The 19686-nt window shown below is 46.3% G+C and overlaps 1 protein-coding gene and 1 long non-coding RNA gene across 3 annotated transcripts in view; one reads left to right on the top strand and one right to left on the bottom strand.

Annotated features, from left to right (window-relative positions):
• Window positions 1-3664, bottom strand: part of LOC146049318 (uncharacterized) — a 36741-nt gene extending 33077 nt beyond the window's left edge. Inside the window, exon 1 of the long non-coding RNA XR_014466104.1 lies at window positions 2631-3664. This is a non-coding gene — a long non-coding RNA (uncharacterized LOC146049318). The remainder of the gene's footprint in view (window positions 1-2630) is intronic.
• LOC146049317 (uncharacterized) lies at window positions 1946-12621 on the top strand. 2 transcript variants are annotated; one of them, XM_083165787.1, is made up of 3 exons: window positions 1946-2929; window positions 10687-10802; window positions 12129-12621. In XM_083165787.1, exons 1-2 carry the CDS (start codon window positions 2096-2098, stop codon window positions 10795-10797), a joined length of 945 nt encoding a protein of 314 aa, XP_083021913.1. In that variant the 5' UTR covers window positions 1946-2095; the 3' UTR covers window positions 10798-10802; window positions 12129-12621. The 2 variants fall into 2 exon arrangements, with proteins under 2 accessions (XP_083021913.1, XP_083021914.1); XM_083165788.1 differs by lacking the exons at window positions 10687-10802; window positions 12129-12621 and adding an exon at window positions 3754-3855.
• Window positions 12622-19686: the final 7065 nt, after the last annotated feature.

Raw genomic sequence — 19686 nt, 5'->3', positions numbered from 1 at the left:
GACACTGTAACGGAATCTGCAACGGAATCTGCTGCTCTATATAAGACGCTGTAACGGAATCTGCTGCGCTATATAAGACACTGTAACGGAATCTGCTGCGCTATATAAGACACTGTAACGGAATCTGCTGCGCTATATAAGACACTGTAACGGAATCTGCTGCGCTATATAAGACACTGTAACGGAATCTGCTGCGCTATATAAGACACTGTAACGGAATCTGCTGCGCTATATAAGACGCTGTAACGGAATCTGCTGCGCTATATAAGACGCTGTAACGGAATCTGCTGCGCTATATAAGACGCTGTAACGGAATCTGCTGCGCTATATAAGACGCTGTAACGGAATCTGCTGCGCTATATAAGACGCTGTAACGGAATCTGCTGCGCTATATAAGACGCTGTAACGGAATCTGCTGCGCTATATAAGACACTGTAACGGAATCTGCTGCGCTATATAAGACGCTGTAACGGAATCTGCTGCTCTATATAAGACGCTGTAACGGAATCTGCTGCGCTATATAAGACGCTGTAACGGAATCTGCTGCGCTATATAAGACACTGTAACGGAATCTGCTGCGCTATATAAGACACTGTAACGGAATCTGCTGCGCTATATAAGACACTGTAACGGAATCTGCTGCGCTATATAAGACACTGTAACGGAATCTGCTGCGCTATATAACACACTGTAACGGAATCTGCTGCGCTATATAAGACGCTGTAACGGAATCTGCTGCGCTATATAAGACGCTGTAACGGAATCTGCTGCGCTATATAAGACGCTGTAAGGGAATCTGCTGCGCTATATAAGACACTGTAACGGAATCTGCTGCGCTATATAAGACACTGTAATGGAATCTGCTGCGATATATAAGACACTGTAACGGAATCTGCTGCGCTATATAAGACACTGTAACGGAATCTGCTGCGCTATATAAGACACTGTAACGGAATCTGCTGCGCTATATAAGACACTGTAACGGAATCTGCTGCGCTATATAAGACGCTGTAACGGAATCTGCTGCGCTATATAAGACGCTGTAACGGAATCTGCTGCGCTATATGACACTGTAACGGAACCTGCTGCGCTATATAAGACGCTGTAACGGAATCTGCTGCGCTATATAAGACACTGTAACGGAATAAGACGCTGTAACGGAATCTGCTGCGCTATATAAGACACTGTAACGGAATCTGCTGCGCTATATAAGACACTGTAACGGAATCTGCTGCGCTATATAAGACACTGTAACGGATTCTGCTGCGCTACATAAGACACTGTAACAGAATCTGCTGCGCTATATAAGACACTGTAACGGAATATGCTGCGCTATATAAGACACTGTAACGGAATCTGCTTGGCTATATAAGACACTGTAGCGGAATCTGCTGGCTATATAAGGCACTGTAACGGAATCTGCTGCGCTATATAAGACTCTGTAACGGAATCTGCTGCGCTATATAAGACACTGTAACGGAATCTGCTGCGCTATATAAGACACTGTAACGGAATCTGCTGGGCTATATAAGACACTGTAACGGAATCTGCTGGGCTATATAAGACACTGTAACGGAATCTGCTGGGCTATATAAGACACTGTAACAGAATCTGCTGCGCTATATAAGACACTGTAACGGAATAAGACGCTGTAACGAAATCTGCTGCGCTATATAAGACACTGTAACGGAATCTGCTGCGCTATATAAGACACTGTAATGGAATCTGCTGCGCTATATAAGACGCTGTAACGGAATCTGCTGCACTATATAAGACGCTGTAACGGAATCTGCTGCTCTATATAAGACGCTGTAACGGAATCTGCTGCGCTATATAAGACACTGTAACGGAATCTGCTGCGCTATATAAGACACTGTAATGGAATCTGCTGCGCTATATAAGACACTGTAACGGAATCTGCTGCGCTATATAAGACACTGTAACTTTCAAGGGAGTGGATGTGTTTTGCAGAAGCTCCTGAGAAGGTAGAATCCCAGTGCACAGCGAGAGCTCCCCCCTCAGGCCTCCCCAAGCCAGGGGACCTCTGTGGGGGTAGAGTGCAGGCAGGTCCTGGTGCCGGAGGGCCTGCTATATCATGGTGAAAGGCAGAAGACGTGGGGCTGTGTGCCCGTCCAGGAGGAAAAACATCCCTGCTGCTAGTACATCAGCAGCAGGAACCTCAGAGGAAAATGTGCAAGGTATGGAGAATGTCCCCCCGGATGATTCCGGAGGTACCCCAGTAGCAAGCCAGCTGCGGGGGGAAATAATGGAAGAACCCGGCGGGGGAGCAAACGTCGGCGGCGGCAAAATAGCGGCCGCGGGGGGACAAAGCAAAGGAGACCTACCATCTAAGGTGGAGGATGACCTCAAAGTGTCTGAAGAGGAAGATGCCAGTGAGATGGAAAGTGAAACAGAGACTTTTGTCAAAATGGGTCTAAAAGAGCTACTCATTGAATCGAAAAGGATCCACAGCAGGTTATATCATGCAAAAAAGAAAAGAAATACCTGTCGTATATGGGAGCGCCAGAAATGGAGAGATCGAATAATGTTACACACTAACTCCTGTTCCAAAGTTAAAAATCAAATATCTATCAAAATGAAAGAAGAAAAGGAAAAAGGTCAATCCTTACCAGCAGGAGAAGGGTTAATGGCAGTCCAGGTGATGCAGGTTTCACCTGCAGCAGCAGAAGGCAGTGATGACATCATCCATGGGGGAGGGGTACTGCTCCAGGCTGATCCTGCACAGAGAGTGGAAGAAAACAGCCTCATGGAAACAGAGGCCAGAGTGCAGATTGACAGATTGCCATTTGTGTATGAAAAAAACTGCCAATCCAATCCAGAGGGAGAAAGACAGCAGAGCATGATGCAGATGGAGAGGATGGAGGAAGAATCTACCATCCAGCCCAGATCGGAGGACCCCCAGGAGGCGGTGAGTATGGAAATCGTTATGTGTGAGACCGAGAGAGACGCTGCCTTCCTGGGGACATCAGAGGTCTTGAGATCTAAGGCGCATGTAATGTCAGAAGTACTGCCGTCGCCCTGTGAGGTCCTAACAGCGGGGGGAAAAGCAGCGGCTGCTGATAGCGCTGTTCAGGACCGAAGGGAGATACCAAAGACTGTGGTTGCGACTACCTCCAATAAATTTAAAGACTGTGTTATGGACAGTCAAAAGGCTGGACCAAGTAATGTCCAATTCATTGAGAAGCCTGTTTCTTTTGCAAAAGTAAATGCTGATAATGTTTGCTTAGGGCATGAGAATGGTGTAAGTGGAAAAGTGTCAGCAGTAACAAAGGCGGGAGAACTACTTACGCAAGGACAAAAAAGACTGAATGTGGACAATTTAACTGCAAGGGAAAAAGCTATCTTTAAAACTGTGTTTGGTCAGATTGGTGCGCCTGTGGGTGCTAAGAGTGCTCTAAAAATTATTGCAGACCAAGTGGAGAAAAAGTCAGTTGCTGACATGTCAGCTGAGTCTGTGTCGACTAAGATTAAGACCCCAATATCGTATGCAAAAATATTAAGTGGGGACGTAAGGTCTAAAGATAATAATGCTAATCAAGAGAATGCACAAAAGAACTCATATGGCAGAAGGCATTTGTTACAATTTAAATGGGTTGGTACAGGGCCTGTACCGTCGCAGGTTGATTTTTTGAAAATGGTGTTTTCCTTAGACTGCTCAGCTGGAGACCTCTCTGCGTGCATTCATCCAGACAGGTCTCCTTTCTTTGACCTAAGTTTTCTTTCACTCCATAGAATGCATAAGGTCTTTGAAGAGTGGGAAGAGAGGAAAGGGGAGGAAAAATTTGCAGATTTTACAGTTGTTGCATCCTCATCAAGGCCTGAGTATGTAAAACTGAGAATACTGGTACGGAATGACCTAATTCCTGCACATGACATTGAATTTTGGCTAAGTAGGCTGTGTACAGTCAAAAGCAAATTAGTTAAAGTGGGTCACACCCTGGGTGTATGGGGAGGTGCGTGGTCTGCCCTGGTCAGATTGGCGCAGGAGGAGGGCAGGACCGTGCATCTTCCATCCGCCGCATACATAGGCCGGGATAGAATTCAGATATTCTATCCCGGTCAACCCCGCACGTGTTTTAGATGTGGCTTGGTGGGCCACACAAGTAGTGAATGTGGCGAGCAAAAATGCAATTTGTGTGGTGAGACCGGGCACACATCTAGCACGTGCAATAAAGTTAAATGCAATTTGTGTGGGGAGGAGGGCCACCCATATAGCAGATGTCCCAATTCTGTAAAAAGACCCATAGGAAAACAAAGTGAACATACCCCTGTCACAGTCCCATTTTCAAAAGTGGTGGTGGGGAAAGATAACCAAATTCAATGGTGCAAAGGTGTAGAAGAAAAGGAGGAAGATTTCCAGGTAGTGAGAAGAGGGAAGAAGGGAAAGCAGACTAAAGAGAATATCCCTGGTCACCTTGACCTCTCAAACAGATTTTTAATATTTTCAGAGAGTGAAGAAGAATCAGAGAGAGAGCTGGGTGAAGGAGAAATTATCAGGGAAAAAGAAGGGCTAACTTTCAAGTCTGGTGAAAATAAAAATAAGAGAAGCAGAAAAGTAGACAAAAAACAAAAAATTAAAGACAGACAAACTGAACAGAGAGAAAAAGTGATGACAAAACATAGAAAAGGGGCGGACGTAGTGAGAGCGAGTGAGGAACCAAAAGAGAAAATTGACAAAAGGGTGGCTGAGAAGGAATCAGAGGATACAGAAGAGGGCGTTCTTGGAAGGGCAGAGATCCAAAGAGACAACCCAGCCGGGTCCTTTGTCCTTCCTGAGAATGACCCAGACACTAAAAAAGAGGGGAAGCCACCTGACCCAGAAGTGAATAATGATGGTTTGTCTGAGGATATGGATGTGGTTGCAAATGTGGAGGGTGAAGGGGAATGCAAGGATGGTGAAGGTAAAGGTGAAGGTAAATAGGTATTATGTATACCACTATAAATCTATTTATGGATCCCCACCTCATCAAATGTGCCACTATAAATGTGGCCTCTATATCATCAGACAGGGCTCGGCTTATGGCCTATGATTTTTTAAAAGGCAAGGATTTTGACATACTTTTCCTTCAAGAGACTAGAACGAGAACTCTGGAAGTGCTTCACAAAGCCAAAAGAGAGTGGACAAGAGGCCCCTCTTTCTGGTCTCTTGCAGCCGAGCCCTACAGTGGAGTGGCGGTGATTTTTACCGACAAGGTAACCGTAAATAGATTCATAGAACTGGAAGTAGGAAGATGTATGGTTTTGGACATCAATCTTAGAGGGCAGGACCTAAGGCTAATAAACATCTATGGCCCCCAATCTCCTTGGGATAGGAAATGCCTTTTTAAGTTGATAAAACCTTTCCTATTCACAGCCCAGCAAGTCATTTTTGGGGGTGACTTTAACACCGTCATCCGACCGAAAGATAGAGGAGGGTCCAAAAATAATGGGACTCTGGGCTATGATGCAAATTTTTTAGTTAGCATGGTACAGCAGGCTGGTCTAGAGGATGTCCATGTTAAACATTTCCCAGACCTCACGGGTTACACTTTTTTTAGTGGTAGCCGTAGGTCTAGAATAGATAGGTTTTTTGTTAAAAGAGGTTCCAAAACTCTTCCCCCCAAGGTAGAGCCAGTAGAATTCTCTGATCACTGTTTTTTTTCTTTCTCTTTGAATGCTTCTGAGACCATTCAGAAAGGAAGAGGCCTCTGGAGGTTGAATGCTGAGCTCCTGAAGGACGCGAGCGTGATGCAGTCTCTTCGAGATCTTCTGTCGGATCATGAATCGCTGTTGGAGGCTGGATGGAGTAGATCTGAGTGGTGGGAGGTATTGAAAAAGAAAGTCCAGGGTTTCTTCAAAAGGCTGGTAAGAAAGAGAAACTTGATAAAGAACAATACCTACCTTGCCTTAAAAAGGGAACTAGATTTCTTGATCTCTGAGAATGGAGATGGTGGGGAAATCTCCAGAGTGAAGTCTCAGATGAGAGAGTATCAGTATGATCGGTTGGCTTCTTTGATCTTGGAAAGGGATTACGGTACTTACCACTCACCGGACCCCTACCAGGATTGTGGGAAGAGAACTGAGGTTAAAGAGATCAGAGGCCTTTACGATGGACAGGGTGTGCTTCAAGAAGGGAAGGAAGGCATCCTAAAAGTCGTTAAGGATTTTTACTCTGACCTTTTGTCTGAGAAATCACTGACCAGAGAGAGGATGGAAACTTTCCTGAGGGAAACCCCAGGTCTGGTCGATCCAGGTACCTCTCTTGATTGTTTGAGCAACAAAATAAGTGTAGAGGAAGTTAGGGAAGCGATTGATGGCTTGTCATCAAAGAAGTCACCCGGACCTGATGGTCTAACATCGGAATTCTATAAGGAATTATCTGATGTCATAGCTCCCCGTCTCACAGAGGTTTTCAACACCTGTTTGGAGGAGGGTGAACTCACTCCTTCCATGAGGCGGTCGGCACTTATTTTGTTGTTTAAACGCAAAGACCGAACTCGTATTGAGAACTGGCGCCCCATAGCCCTTCTCAATACAGATAGAAAGATTTTGGCAAAAGTTTTCTTCAACAGAATAATGGAGTTCTCAAGGAAGCTCCTTTCCCCCTTCCAGCACTGCACCGTGAAAGGGCGAAGCACTTTTAGTGCGGTTCTTGGTGTCCGGGAGGCCGTGGAACGGTGCAGGGCTGGAAAGATTGGGAAATATCTGCTGGCATTGGACCAATCCAAGGCCTTTGACCGTGTCAATCACAAGTACCTCTGGGCTTTACTGGAAAGGTATGGCTTCCCAGGGAAAATGGTAAATTGGCTAGAAATTTTGTATAAGAAGGCCGAGAGCTTCCCTCTTGTCAATGGTTGGGTAGGGCCCGCCTTTGACGTGGACTCGGGAGTACGTCAGGGATGCCCCCTGAGCTCTCTCCTCTATGTGTTTGCAATTGATCCTTTTATTAGGAGGATTGAAAACAGCATATTGGAGGGATTGCAGCTGGCTCCGGATTTCACATTGAAGGTGACAGCCTATGCGGATGATGTCACCATTGTTCTGTCATCAATGGCAGAGGCAAGTGTCATCGACCAACTGGTCCAGATTTATTCTGAGGCTTCCGGTTCAAAAGTGAACAAAGACAAGAGTGAAGTTTTCTGGATGGGGGAGGGAGGGGAAGAATTTCCTCTCCCGGACACTTTCCCAGAGGCCAATGACACCATAAAAGTTCTTGGCATCCAATTCGACCATGGCGATTATGCCTCTGCAAACTGGGAGAGGAAGCTTGAGGATGCAACCAAGAAAGTGAGCCTATGGAAGAGACAAAAGTTGTCTATGAGGGAAAGGGTTGATATATGCAAAACCTATTTGGTACCTATGTTTTTGTATGTCAGCTATGTCTGTTGCTTGCCTCAATCGATGTGGTCTAGGTTATGTTCCTTGTTTTTTCAAATGTTTTGGGGAAACAGAATGAACATGGTCAAGAGGGGTATCGTGTACAGGTCGAGGGCAGAGGGTGGCCAGGACATGGTTAACCCTGTGGTCTTCTTTACAACAGCTTTTTTAAAGCTGAACATTGGTAGCATCTTCTTGGAGGACCCCCCTCGATGGGTACAGGGTTTCATGAAATGGTGGGATCCCTACTGTAAGGCTTGGATAGATGGTGGTCGCTTGAAGAAACCCTGGTCTGGGCGAGAGTACCTCCCGATCTACGTGATTCTTGCCATCAGAATGATTTCCAAGTGGGGCTTGGCGGTGGGAGATGTAAGGGATCTCTCAAGGAAGGAGTTGGGGAAGAGGGTCTTGCAGATCTACTTCCTGGCCCCACTGGCTCTGAAGGACTGCCCAGGCACCGTCTGTTTAGCAGGGTTGAAGTTGCTCAATGACCAGCGGATCCCTCTGAAGTTTAGAGACATTGCCTGGCTTTCGTTCCTAGGGAAACTCTATGTTAGGGGGAACCTTAAATTTAGAAGTGCCGATGATCGTGGTTGTCCACGGGAGGAGTGTCTGGGAGTGGAGGAGACGGTAGACCACTTCATTCTTGAGTGTCCCTTTAATATTGAGGTTTATAGAGCAGTGTCGACCTCCCTAGGTATCCCTTGCCTTTCGGGGCTCAGTTACCCGGAATGGGCCTATGGAGCATTCAAAGGGTATAAAGGGTTTGATTTATGCACTATTTATATAGTTAGCTTAGTGGTCAGATACCACACGTGGAATGCACGGTGTCATATCGGACTAAGAAAGAAAATCCTTCCTCTTAGGACGGTGGTGGGTTTTATCCTACAAGATGTGAGGGTGGTGATGGATAGGGAAAAGGAAAAGCTGGATGCCGTCAGTTGGTCTCGTCTGTGGGGTCAACTGAAACCTCCTTAGTAGGCGGTATCCAAACTGATCCTGGACCCTCTGGGATCTTTCCACTTTTCTAACACTAGTAGTAGGAATTTTTCATTTTCAAAAGGAAAGTTTTTACATACAACTTGCTTGCATAAAATTTCTTTACCTTATTTATGTTGGTGGAGTAAATGGAAGGGGGGAGTAAGTGGTTTGGATGAAGTGTCTTGTGGGTTTTGGCTATGTTTGTGAAATTTATGGGATATAGAGAAACACAGGGTGCTGGTGGTGGTTGGGTGGTATGAATGAGTAGGAATAAATGTAGAATAACTGTGAAGAAAATGGGTGAATAAATAAAGATTGTATGGTGTAGATAATCTAGAGGCATGAAAGACAGACTGCCTGGGGTGTATGGGAAAGAATGAGGAATAAATGTGAATGAATGGACTCAAATTTCTTGAATGAAATATATTGACATAAGACGAAGTGAATCGTTATCATTTATACTGAGATTTATAGTATATTTAGGAATGTTTTGTTTGAAGTTATAAGCGGACATGCTATTCTTTAAGTTATCTCTTTTGGCAATTGCATAAGTTTATTTTTTTATATTATTTATTTATATTAATATGTATATATGTATAAAGTTTTAAATGTTTTATATAAAAGATGTAAGCTTTAATAAAAGAAGCATGGACACTGTAACGGAATCTGCTGCGCTATATAAGACGCTGTAACGGAATCTGCTGCGCTATATAAGACGCTGTAACGGAATCTGCTGCGCTATACAAGACGCTGTAACGGAATCTGCTGCGCTATATAAGACGCTGTAACGGAATCTGCTGCGCTATATAAGACACTGTAATGGAATCTGCTGCGCTATATAAGACACTGTAACGGAATCTGCTGCGCTATATAAGACACTGTAACGGAATCTGCTGCGCTATATAAGACACTGTAACGGAATCTGCTGCGCTATATAAGACACTGTAACGGAATCTGCTGCGCTATATAAGACACTGTAACGGAATCTGCTGCGCTATATAAGACGCTGTAACGGAATCTGCTGCGCTATATAAGACGCTGTAACGGAATCTGATGCGCTATATGACACTGTAACGGAACCTGCTGCGCTATATAAGACACTGTGACGGAATCTACTGCGCTATATAAGACACTGTAACGGAATAAGACGCTGTAACGGAATCTGCTGCGCTATATAAGACACTGTAACGGAATCTGCTGCGCTATATAAGACACTGTAACGGAATAAGACGCTGTAACGGAATCTGCTGCGCTATATAAGACACTGTAACGGAATCTGCTGCGCTATATAAGACACTGTAACGGAATCTGCTGCGCTATATAAGACAGTGTAACGGAATCTGCTGCGCTATATAAGACACTGTAACGGAATCTGCTGCGCTATATAAGACACTGTAACAGAATCTGCTGCGCTATATAAGACACTGTAACGGAATCTGCTGCGCTATATAAGACACTGTAACGGAATCTGCTGGGCTATATAAGACACTGTAGCGGAATCTGCTTACTATATAAGGCACTGTAACAGAATCTGCTGTGCTATATAACTAAGACGCTGTAACGGAATCTGCTGCGCTATATAAGACTCTGTAACGGAATCTGCTGTGCTATATAAGACACTGTAACGGAATCTGCTGCGCTATATAAGACACTGTAACGGAATCTGCTGGGCTATATAAGACACTGTAGCGGAATCTGCTGGCTATATAAGGCACTGTAACGGAATCTGCTGTGCTATATAACTAAGACGCTGTAACGGAATCTGCTGGCTATATAAGGCACTGTAACGGAATCTGCTGCTATATAAGACACTGTAACGGAATCTGCTGCGCTATTTAAGACACTGTAACGGAATCTGCTGCGCTATATAAAAGACACTGTAACGGAATCTGCTGCACCTATATAAGACGCTGTAACGGAATCTGCTGCGCTATATAAGACACTGTAACGAAATCTGCTGTTCTATATAAGACGATGTAACGGAATCTGCTGCGCTATATAAGACGATGTAACGGAATCTGCTGCGCTATATAAGACTATTTAACGGAATCTGCTGCGCTATATAAGACACTGTAACGGAATCTGCTGCGCTATATAAGACGCTATAATGGAATCTGCTGCACTATATTAGATACTGTAATGAAATCTGCTGCGCTATATAAGACACTGTAACGGAATCTGCTGCGCTATATAAGACACTGTAACGGAATCTGCTGCGCTATATAAGACACTGTAACGGAATCTGCTGCGCTTTATAAGACACTGTAAATAAAGTTTGTCACCAGGCTGTTTCATGAACTCACAACAACATCATTCTGCTGCCCTCAGGTGGATCTTCTTGGCATTGCAAATTTGGTGCACTTGGCAATATTTAAAGAGGACCTAAAGATTCACAAAGAAGAGTCAACATGGAAAATCTGCAAAGACATCCCAACGTGACTGAAGTAAATCATATAGATCAAGATATATTTATATCTTTATTAATAATACCATATATACTCGAGTATAAGCCTACTTTTTCAGAACAATTTTTATGCTGAAAAAGCCCCCCTCGGCTTATACTCGAGTGAGGGTCCGACTTGAGTCAATACGTTTTCCCAGTTTTTTGTTGTAAAATTAGGTGCCTCGGCTTATATTCGTGTCGACTTATACTCGAGTATATACGGTATATATTATAATATTTTTTTCATATTACTTGTTAAATAATTGTAAATCTTTTGGGCAAACTTTCTAAGCATTGCTGTTTGAAATTAAAATGTGTCTGGGAAAAATGCTGCTGCTGTGAAATTGAATATCACAGGTTCTCAAACTCGGTCCTCGGGGCCCCACACAGTCAGGGGTGGATTTAGGGGTGATGGCACCCATAGGCACAACAATAACGGCTGCCCCCCCCCCCCCCCCCCCGCCTAATTGTATTATTTTTATTGATTACTTATAAGCCCTCATTTGATAATAGCCAATTGAATGGATTAATTTTAAAAAAGCCACTAACTGTGACATGTCCTTCTATTATGAATACATATTTACTATATAGGACATTTTACAGGTGCATTCCTATCCAGTATCTGCATGTCCTATCCATTTACACTCTATTTAAGATGGAATATGGTACAGTACAGTGTATATTTTGCACTTACTGGTATATTTCAGGGTGACAGTACTATAACAAGCATCCAAGTGCCGCCCCCAAACATGTGCCGCCCCTAGGCACGTGCCTCACGTGCCTAATGGGAAATTCGGCTCTGCACACAGTGCATGTTTTGCAGGTCTCCTCACAGAATCAGGTGAAAGAATTAGCTCCACCTGTGGATCTTTTAAAATGTGTCCGTCAGCAGAGCCGAATTTCCCATTAGGCACGTGAGGCACGTGCCTAGGGGCGGCACATGTTTGGGGGCGGCACTTGGATGCCTGTTATAGTACTGTCAGCCCAAAATGTACCAATAACTGCAAAATATCAATTTGTACTGTACTATATTCCATCTTAAATAGAGTGTAAATGGATAGGACATGCAGATACTGCCCCTGTAACCTGTCCTACTTAGTAAACATTATTGTTGTGCCTAGGGGCACCATCATCCCTAAATCCGCCCCTGTCCGTCAGTAATGAATGCACCTGTTGGGTGACCTGGAAAACGTGAACTGTGTGGGGTCCTGGGGACCGAGTTTGAGAACCACTGATCTACATTATTTGTGGTTTTATCTAGAAAGGAGATTTTTAACCTGTTTACTAAATCTGTTTTTCTGTTGGAACTACCACTTATCTTTTCTAGATTATCCCGTGGAGACTTGTGGAACAGGTTCTCTTAAAAAATGCTGAACACAGACTGTGCATCCACAGCGTGCGTGCTGCGGGAGCTCCGAGAGGAGATCAGACCGGGTCTTGGTAGGGTTGGGATCATTTGGTCTACAGCATGGTGGCCGACAGTCATTAGGTCGACATGGGAAAAGATTGACATGGGTATAGGTCGACATGAGAAAAGGTCGACATGGTTCTAGGTTGAAAGGTCATTAGTTCGACAGGTCATTAGTTCGACAATGTCTAGGTCGACAGTGAAAAGGTTGACATGGGGTTTTTCACAGTTTTTTTACCTGGATGTCAATACAGTCGACATGGACACAGTTTAAAGTGCACCGCATCCCCTCGCATCGCTCGCTGCACTCGGTACACTATTTTATTCTCCCACCACGCCCTAGTGGATGGTAGGGCATGAAATATCGCCTGTCGTCCTTTTGACTGTCGAACTAATGACCTGTCGAACTAACAACCTGTCGAACTAATGACCTTTCAACCTAGAACCATGTCGACCCTTTCCTGTGTTGACCTAGACCCATGTCGACCTTTTCCCATGTCAACTTAATGGTGTAGACCTAATGACTATCGACCATCATGCTGTAGACCAAATGACCGTTTCCCGTTTACTGTACGGTGGTACCCAATGTGAGTTACTGAGGCTGTCAACAGATTGTGTTACAATTTATATAGATACTAGATAAAAGCTTGTAAAAATGACGCTTCTGCACGGCTGCTGGCGGGCGGTACTGAGCTGCCGAGGTACCATAGAGAGGTACCCGAAAGCAGGGAGCAGGTAAGTCTGTGATTCATCCTTCCTCCTCCCTCACCCCTCTCCTATCCCGCCCGTGGCATGAAACAACGCTGCTCCCCCCGCGCCGCCCGCTCCCCGCTCCTATCCCGCCCGTGGCATAAAACAACGTTGCTCCCCCCGCGCCGCCCGCTCCCCTCTCCTATCCCGCCCGTGGCATGAAACAACGCTGCTCCCCCCGCGCCGCCCGCTCCCCGCTGGGGGGATTTCTGCACGGCACCACCTGCGCTCCGGGGGGGGGGGGGGGAAATCGCCCACTGCAGTATCGCCCGCTACCCCCCCCCCCCCCCCCCAACATTTTGGACTAACTTGTCATGTCTTTTAATTTTTATTTTAAATCATTGAGGGAAGGTTGGCTGGCAGTTTATCAGTCCTAAAATGGACATTTTTTTTTGTGTTCAAATATTTTATTGAAAATAGAAGACAAGCATATCAAATATAAGTACATTGATTACATAGTTAACGTGGGAATAGGTGACTGAAAAAGAGAAAAACAACGAGGTCACTGAGCATTCCCTGAGAAAAAAAATAAATAAATGTACTTAGAAGAACTACTAATAAGGGGGGGGGGGAATGAGTGTGTAAGGGCAGGGTTAGAGGAGCGCGAGTAGGGAGGGGGAGTGTAAGAGGCCCTTATTCTGATCGGTGCGGATATTCCCGCATTCTTACGGAGCGGTCCGCACGCCACGGTGTTCTGCCGCGTGCGGCCATCGTCCGTAGAAACGCCCACGGGTCCTCCGCATTCGGACGGACTCACTCTTTAAGAACAGGGCGTGTTTACGGACGACATACAAACCATGCGTGTGCGGGAGAAACACTCCGATTCTGCACGGTATTACAGAGTATTACAGAGTATGCTCGGGAATACCGCATCCGAACGGGAGCCAAGCGGTGCTACCGCACGTAAGCGGAGTATTTACGCCAAACAACCCACTATTATGTATCTTCTGCAATACATCACATGACCCACTTATTCAATTACCTATCCTCATAAAAAACTTCTTATTTGGAATTGGAATCAATTAGATGCCAATATATCCTTACAAGCATGCCTAACACATGCATTGCACACATTAACCCTTACAGCAATTGAAGTGCAATGGTTTCAATTAAAGCACTGACAAGCGTCCTATTAGTGAGTAATGAGTAAAGGAGTCGATTCTATTGGGTTCAGGTGTTAATGCTTGTAGTCATTAGGCGTACGTTCGCCTACCGCATGAACGAGTGGTGTCCGCAAAGCAATAGTACACTTGTGGACACCGCACATTTCTTCCCTTTTTGATCGCGTGCATTCGGAGTGGTATCCGAATGTACGCCCCCCAACATAAGTGTACTCCCCCGTGTCCGCCCATGTTTCCGCCCCGTTTTGCCCACTTTGAAACTACGCCCATGTGTCATTCCGCATGACGCCCATAATACGCCCATATTTCCCGACTGATTGCGGGGAACAGTTTTGTACGGGATTTGGCCGAACAGGTACGGAGTCAAGGCGTGGCACATGCGCGTTGCGTTCTCCACGCATGCGCAGACGCCGTAAAGACGCGATCCGAAAGTATGCGGCAAAGTACGCGTCAATCAGAATAAGGGCCAGAGTAAGGAGAGGAAAGGGGGGGGGGGATGGGATTGGCGTGTGATTATAGGAGGCATAGGGGGGGAGGTTGGGGTTTGTGGGTGATTCAGGTGTTGATGGGGGAGGGTCTGGTTGGGGTCAGAGTGAAGTTCTGAGATGGTTGCAAAGACCTAGGGTGGAGTAGGTTGGTTGGTTTGTTAGGGGGGGGGGGATGTACGGATGCCAGGAAAGTCAAGCCAGACCCGGGAGGGGGAGGCTTTTTGAGGCGTACCAGGGTTCCCATACCTTATGGAACTTCTCCACTGTGTTATTTTGGAGGCTGGTTATGTATTCCATTTTGGAGACAAACCAAATTCGGTTTAGTAATTCCTGGTTGGTTGGGGGCGTGGGTTTTTTCCAGGCCTTGGCGATTTGGAGTTTGGCGGCGCAGGTAATGTGTAGGATTAATTTATTAGAGGGGGGTGTTAACCGGTCGACTGGGGCACACAGAAGCATCGTGGTAGGAGTGAGTGGGGGGCAATTTGGGATTATTGAGTTTATAACCGATTGTACCATGTTCCAGAATGGCCTAATGTGTGGGCAGGTCCACCATATGTGGAAAAAAGTTCCTTCGCATCCACATTGTCTCCAGCATGCGTTAGAGACAGATGGGTATATAGCATGGAGGCGTGTAGGGACTAGGTACCATCGGGTGTAGATTTTGTATGAGGTTTCTTTAATAGCTACACTGATGGAGCTTTTGGAGATTGCTAGGCGGATTTCTTTCCAAGAGTCCTCCCCCAGGGAGGTCTCTAGGTCCATTTCCCAGGCAATTTCATGGGTTTCTAGAGGAGGGCCCTTTGGTGTAAGAGCGGAGTGGTATAGGTATGAAATGATGCCTTTATCCATGGGTCTTTGGGAGCATAGATTTTCTATGGGGGTAGGGTTTCTAAGAGAGTCCGTACCAGAGAGGGAGGAGTTAATAAAGCTCCGGATTTGGAGGAACTGATAAAAGAGGGAGTGCGGTAGACTGTGTTTTTCCTGCAGATCGGCGAAGGATAGCAGCGTGCTTTTGTCGTGTACGTGTTGCAAGTGTGTTATACCTACTGAGGACCACGTGGAGGCCATGTGTAGGGATTGACCGGGGGGAAAGGCAGGATTTTGCCAGAGAGGGGTTAGGGGGGAGGGGTGTGTAGTGAGTGAGAGCTTGGTGGAGAGTGAGTCCCAGACTGAGAGGGTGAGGGATATTGTGGGAGAAGCTGAAGCTGCGGCAGGTCTAAGTTGACGTGGGACCCAAGGTAAATAGGAGACTGAGAGCATCTTTGCAAGGTCGGATTCCATGTCGACCCATCTTTTTTTACCGCGAGGGGAGTGCCAGGCGACTAGTTGACTGAGTCTAGACGCATAGTAGTATTTGGAAAGAAGGGGAAGGCCCAAGCCGCCGGAGGTAGGGTTCATGGCGAGTATGTCTCGGCGTATGCGGGGTTTCTTGTGGTTCCAAACGAATTTACAGTAAGTGGTTTGGAGAGTAGCAAGGGTTCTTTTGGGGACAGCGATAGGGAGAGTCTGGAAGAGATAGAGGAGCTTTGGGAGCACCGACATTTTGATGACGTTTATACGACCTGTCCAGGATATGAAAAGTTTACTCCACCTGTCGAGGTCTTGTGCGATAGCCCGCAGGAGAGGAGGATAGTTAAATTTATAGAGGTTAGTATAAGTTTTTGTCAGGTGGATGCCCAAGTATTTAATGGAATCTCTTCGCCATGAGAAGGCGAAGTTCGATTGAAGGAGATCAAGAGAGGGTTTAGGGATGTGGAGTGGGAGTGCTTCGGATTTGTCGTGATTGATTTTATAACCTGAGAAGTGGCCATATAGGGAGAGTTCCTGGAAAAGGTTAGGAAGGGATATTGTTGGGTTAGTTAGGGTGAGGAGAACATCATCGGCGAAGAGGGAGATTTTGTAGTCCTCGTTGCCGACCGAGATTCCAGAGATATCGGGGTTGGATCTAATTCGGCTGGCCAGGGGTTCTATGATTAGTGCGAAGATAAGTGGAGATAGTGGGCAGCCCTGTCTAGTCCCGTTTGAAATGCTAAATGAGTCAGAGGTTATACCTCCTGCCGAGACTGATGTGGAGGGGTTGTGGTACAGGGCTTGGATAGCCTGTAAAAACTGTCCTTGAAAGCCGAATCTACGAAGGGTGTGAGTGAGAAAGGACCAGGAGACCCGGTCAAAGGCCTTTTCAGCATCTAGGGCCAGCAGTAGGGAGGGGAGTTTTATAGAGTTAGCATGGTGGATCAAGTTAATGGTTCTTCTGGTGTTGTCAAGGGCTTGCCTCGTTGGGACAAAGCCTACTTGATCGGGGTGAATGAGGGAGGCGAGGATGGGGTTGAGCCTATTTGCGAGTATTTTTGCAAAAAGTTTTAGGTCTGTGTTTAGGAGAGATATTGGCCTGTAATTTGAGACTAGCTGGGGATCTTTGCCAGGTTTTGGTATGACCGTTATCACGGCTCTGGTAGTGTCCGGGTGGAAATATTCCCCGTTAAGAATACGATTGAAGGTGGAGGTAAGGTGCGGGATGAGGGTTTGTTGGAAAGTTTTGTAGTAAGAAAAGGTGAATCCGTCGGGGCCTGGAGCTTTGGAAGGATTTTGGGATTTGAGAGCAGTCATGATCTCGTCTGGGGATATGGGGCGGCATAGTGTGGCCGAGGTATTGGGGTCAATCTCGGGGAGAGAGCAGGAGGATAGATATTCGGATGGTGAAGACGACGTGGGGGAGGAGGAAGCGGGAGTGGGGGAGTTATATAGTTGTTTGTAGAATTCCTTAAATGTATTGTTGATGTCGATGGGATAGTAGCATGTAGATGTTGAGGAGTTTTTAAGGGACGGGATGGCTGATCGAGCTTTATGCGTTTTTAATTGATTGGCTAGAAGTGCGTCCGCTTTGTTACTTTTTTCGTAGAAGCGCTGATTCGTCCAGCGGAGCGACTTTTCGATTTTTTCTGAGAGGATTGCATTAAGGGAGGCTTTAGCCTTGGTAAGTTGCCTGTAATTGTCATCGGTCGGGGATCGCTTGTGACGGGCGTCTAGTTGGGAGACTTGTTCTAGAAGGGATTGAAATTTTTGTTTCTGTTCTTTGTTTCGGTGGGAGGCGTAGCTAATAATATGGCCACGGATTACTGCTTTATGTGCCTCCCAGACTAGTGGGGTGCACCCCTGAGCGTTAGCGTTAAGAGTGAAGTAGTCAAGTAAGGCTTCCTTTATCTTGTTTTGGAAGTTTGGGATTTTCAGGAGGGTCTCATTAATACGCCAAGAAGGTTTAGATGCCGGTGTGTCTAGCAGGTTGAAGGATGAGGTGAGGAAGGAGTGATCTGACCAGGAGTTAGGGGTCATGTAGGAGTCAATCAAGTGTGTTGAGGCCATTGGGCAACAAAAAATGAAATCTATTCTTGAGTGTGAGTGGTGGGGCGGGGAAAAAAAGGTGTAGTCCCTGGCGGAAGGGTTTACAGCGCGCCAGGTATCAATGAGATTTGTCTCTTTTACGTGCTTTGCCAATGCGCGAGCTAGAGGGTCTGATCGTGAGGAGGGGTGGGGGGAGGATTTGTCTAGGTTTGGGTCTAGAATGCAGTTGAAGTCCCCGTCTAGAAATAGGTGGCCTATTTTCTTTTTGTGTAGGAAGTTAAAGAATTTTTTAAAGAAACGTTGTTGGCCAGTGTTGGGGGCGTAGACGTTGGCGAAGGTAACCTCCGTGGGACCCAGTCGACCGGTCACGATAATATATCTACCATCCGTGTCCCTAAACACAGACTGTAGCGAGAAGGGCAGTCTATTGTGGATTAGGATGGCAACTCCATTGTGTTTGGTCGTGCTGGAGGAGTATAACACAGTGGAGAAGTGTCTGGAGCGAAGGGTGGGATGACTGGGCTCCTTGAAGTGAGATTCTTGAACCAAGATGACATCCGCTTTCAGGGATTGGATAGTGCGATATAAGAGAGATCGTTTTTGAGGGGTGTTTAGACCCCGTACGTTCATGGAGGTAATGGTTAGTGGCATTTTTGACTAAGTGAGGGGGGGGGGGACAGGAGGCTGAAGGGAGGGAATAAAGATAGCTGGGTAAGGCGTTTAGGGGGGGGGATGGTGAGGGTGGAGAAGGTAAGGGGGGGGTCCTGGAGTGTCGAGATGTGTGTGGGTAGTTCAAAATGTGGTAATAGGTATTGTGGGAAGGGGTCAGGTGTGTTGGGAGGAGGGAGTTAGGACTGGGACGGAGGTGTCCAGGGAGGTGATGAGCCTTATGGAGGTGGTCACCTCAAGGAGAGGTAAAAGGTGAGGGGACAGTATGTGGGGGGGGGGGAATCAGGAGGATGAATGAGTAGGGGGTCACTGCCCCTGGGTGCATAGGGGTAAAAACAATGTTAAACATCAAAAATTGAAACAGTTAACAGTCTTAACGTTGGTGGGTGGGAGAAACCCCAGACGGGGGGGCAGTGAGCAGGGGTTGGTCGCGACACCCTTTTCCGCCAAAATTGGCTATGAGGGTAAGTATGATGGAATCAGAGGTTTCCATTGTTCAGGGGTATCGGGACCACACCCCAGCCCGTAACAGCCGCCTCGGGGGTTACACTTAAATTTTAGACCTAACAAAGTTGTCTTAAGCAGTTAGTAGCATAACAGGTAATCATAGAGAGCTGAACCAAATATAGCGATAAGTTGCGGAGGCCCACTAGTAGAGGGGGTATATGGGGGTAGGTTTAAGCATGGGTAAAGTTCAACGGAACAGTCCAAAACTAAGTTGTAAGGGGGAGTCATTTTTTAACGTAGTGGGGGGGCTCCGTCTGGGGTGGAAGTGGACTCCTCCAGATGGGAGAGTAAGTCTTTACATTCCCGCATGTCTCTGATGAGAACAGTCTTACCATTGAGGTCCACCATGAGTTTGAAGGGGAATCCCCATCGGTAACGAATACCTTTCTCTCGGAGGGCCATTGTGAGGTCTCGGAAGTCTCTTCTTTTCGCAAGGGTGAGAGGAGCGAGGTCTTGGTAGAATTGAAGTTTGGAGGTTTCGAATATGACAGATTTTTTCCCCCTGGTGGCTGAGAGGATTAGTTCCTTGTCCTTGAAGCTTAGGAACCGGATTACCACGTCTCGGGGTGGGTCGTTGTCTCGGGGTTTCGGACGAAGCGCGCG

This window comes from Crinia signifera, chromosome 12 (genome assembly GCF_055691185.1).
Source record: "Crinia signifera chromosome 12, ASM5569118v1, whole genome shotgun sequence".
Classification (NCBI taxonomy): domain Eukaryota; kingdom Metazoa; phylum Chordata; class Amphibia; order Anura; family Myobatrachidae; genus Crinia; species Crinia signifera.
Note: the sequence above shows the minus strand (reverse complement) of the source record. Positions and strands in the feature narration are given on the sequence as shown.